Source organism: Halyomorpha halys, unplaced genomic scaffold (assembly GCF_000696795.3).
Source record: "Halyomorpha halys isolate HHAL.00 unplaced genomic scaffold, Hhal_1.1 Scaffold467.1, whole genome shotgun sequence".
Taxonomy (NCBI): Eukaryota; Metazoa; Arthropoda; class Insecta; order Hemiptera; family Pentatomidae; genus Halyomorpha; species Halyomorpha halys.
The window spans coordinates 70,266-71,375 of record NW_027114004.1 but is presented as its reverse complement, the minus strand read 5'-3'; the positions used below and the strand labels follow the sequence as shown (position 1 = coordinate 71,375).

Below are 1,110 nucleotides of genomic sequence, written 5' to 3'. Positions count from 1 at the left end.
ATAACAGGGCAAGAATAGATAGATATGAGGGTGGGTAGAATAAAAAAATCAATAAAGAATAGCTCCAAGTCCTTGATAAGCTAGAGTGAAATTGACTCCTGTGGAAATAATTCATCAAAAACTGTACTTTTTAAATTTCGGAAAAAGGAGAAAGAAATAGTGAATTTAGGATTTAGAAGTAATATTAAATCAGTTATAGATAAAGTTATAAAGATGAATTCAAAAAATATTTTAATGCAATAAATTTATTTTTATTGTTACTAGCCAATGCTATATTTTAGATGAAGCATCCCGAGGATGTAGTAAAGCTCAGCGAGGTTGATGTAATAGTAGTGTGAAAATAGTTGTAATTTTACTAAATTAATAATTGTATTATAATTTAACTTTCAGTAATTAATTTTAAATGTCTTCCCCACTCTTAGTAGAATGATCAGACCATAGTACCCTACTCACTAATTGTGAGTTCTCAGCCTTCTCTATCCCTATCAATGTCAACTGTCACCTACAACTGGTGCCCCCTAAGAATCAGATGGGACTCACAGCAGAGAGAAGGGGGTTATTCACTCTTTTGTAGTTGATAGCATAAACATTCACATAACTATATTTTATATGAAAGGTTATTTGACACACAACTTTTCTATGACATTATTATAGAAGAGGAAAAATTATTTTTAAAAAACTTCCATCATATTTTTCATGAACTCTACAAACAATTTAAAAATTTAACAAATATTTAAATTTCTATTGAACATATATCTTCAATTAGCTACTGGTAAATTAAAAAGGGATATAGAAATATATTAAAGAACAATGTTTACAAACAATTTAAAATAACAAACGTAAATAAATTATCATACCATTTACAGTATGAGCAAAAAGTTCTTCAGGTGTTTCACCAAAGAAAGGTACACATCCAACAAGGAACTCATACAATATAATTCCCATTGACCACCAATCAATAGGCTTTCCATATCCCTGTCTAAAAATAAAAAATGAAGAAAATTAGCATAAAATTATCAATATAAATATTTATTAAATATTAAGTAATGTATTTTAGTAATTTTGGGGGGTAGTGCTGCTCGCGTCCGTATCATTGATACACGTGCCCCC

The 1,110-nt window shown here is 29.1% G+C and overlaps 1 protein-coding gene across 1 annotated transcript in view; it reads right to left on the bottom strand.

Moving 5' to 3' along the window:
* dop (microtubule-associated serine/threonine (MAST) protein kinase dop) overlaps positions 1-1,110 on the bottom strand; it is a gene marked incomplete in the record, with an annotated part of 102,490 nt that overhangs the window by 33,223 nt on the left and 68,157 nt on the right. The window contains 1 exon segment of the mRNA XM_067051257.1: positions 858-979. Coding sequence (XP_066907358.1) covers positions 858-979 — 122 coding nt within the window.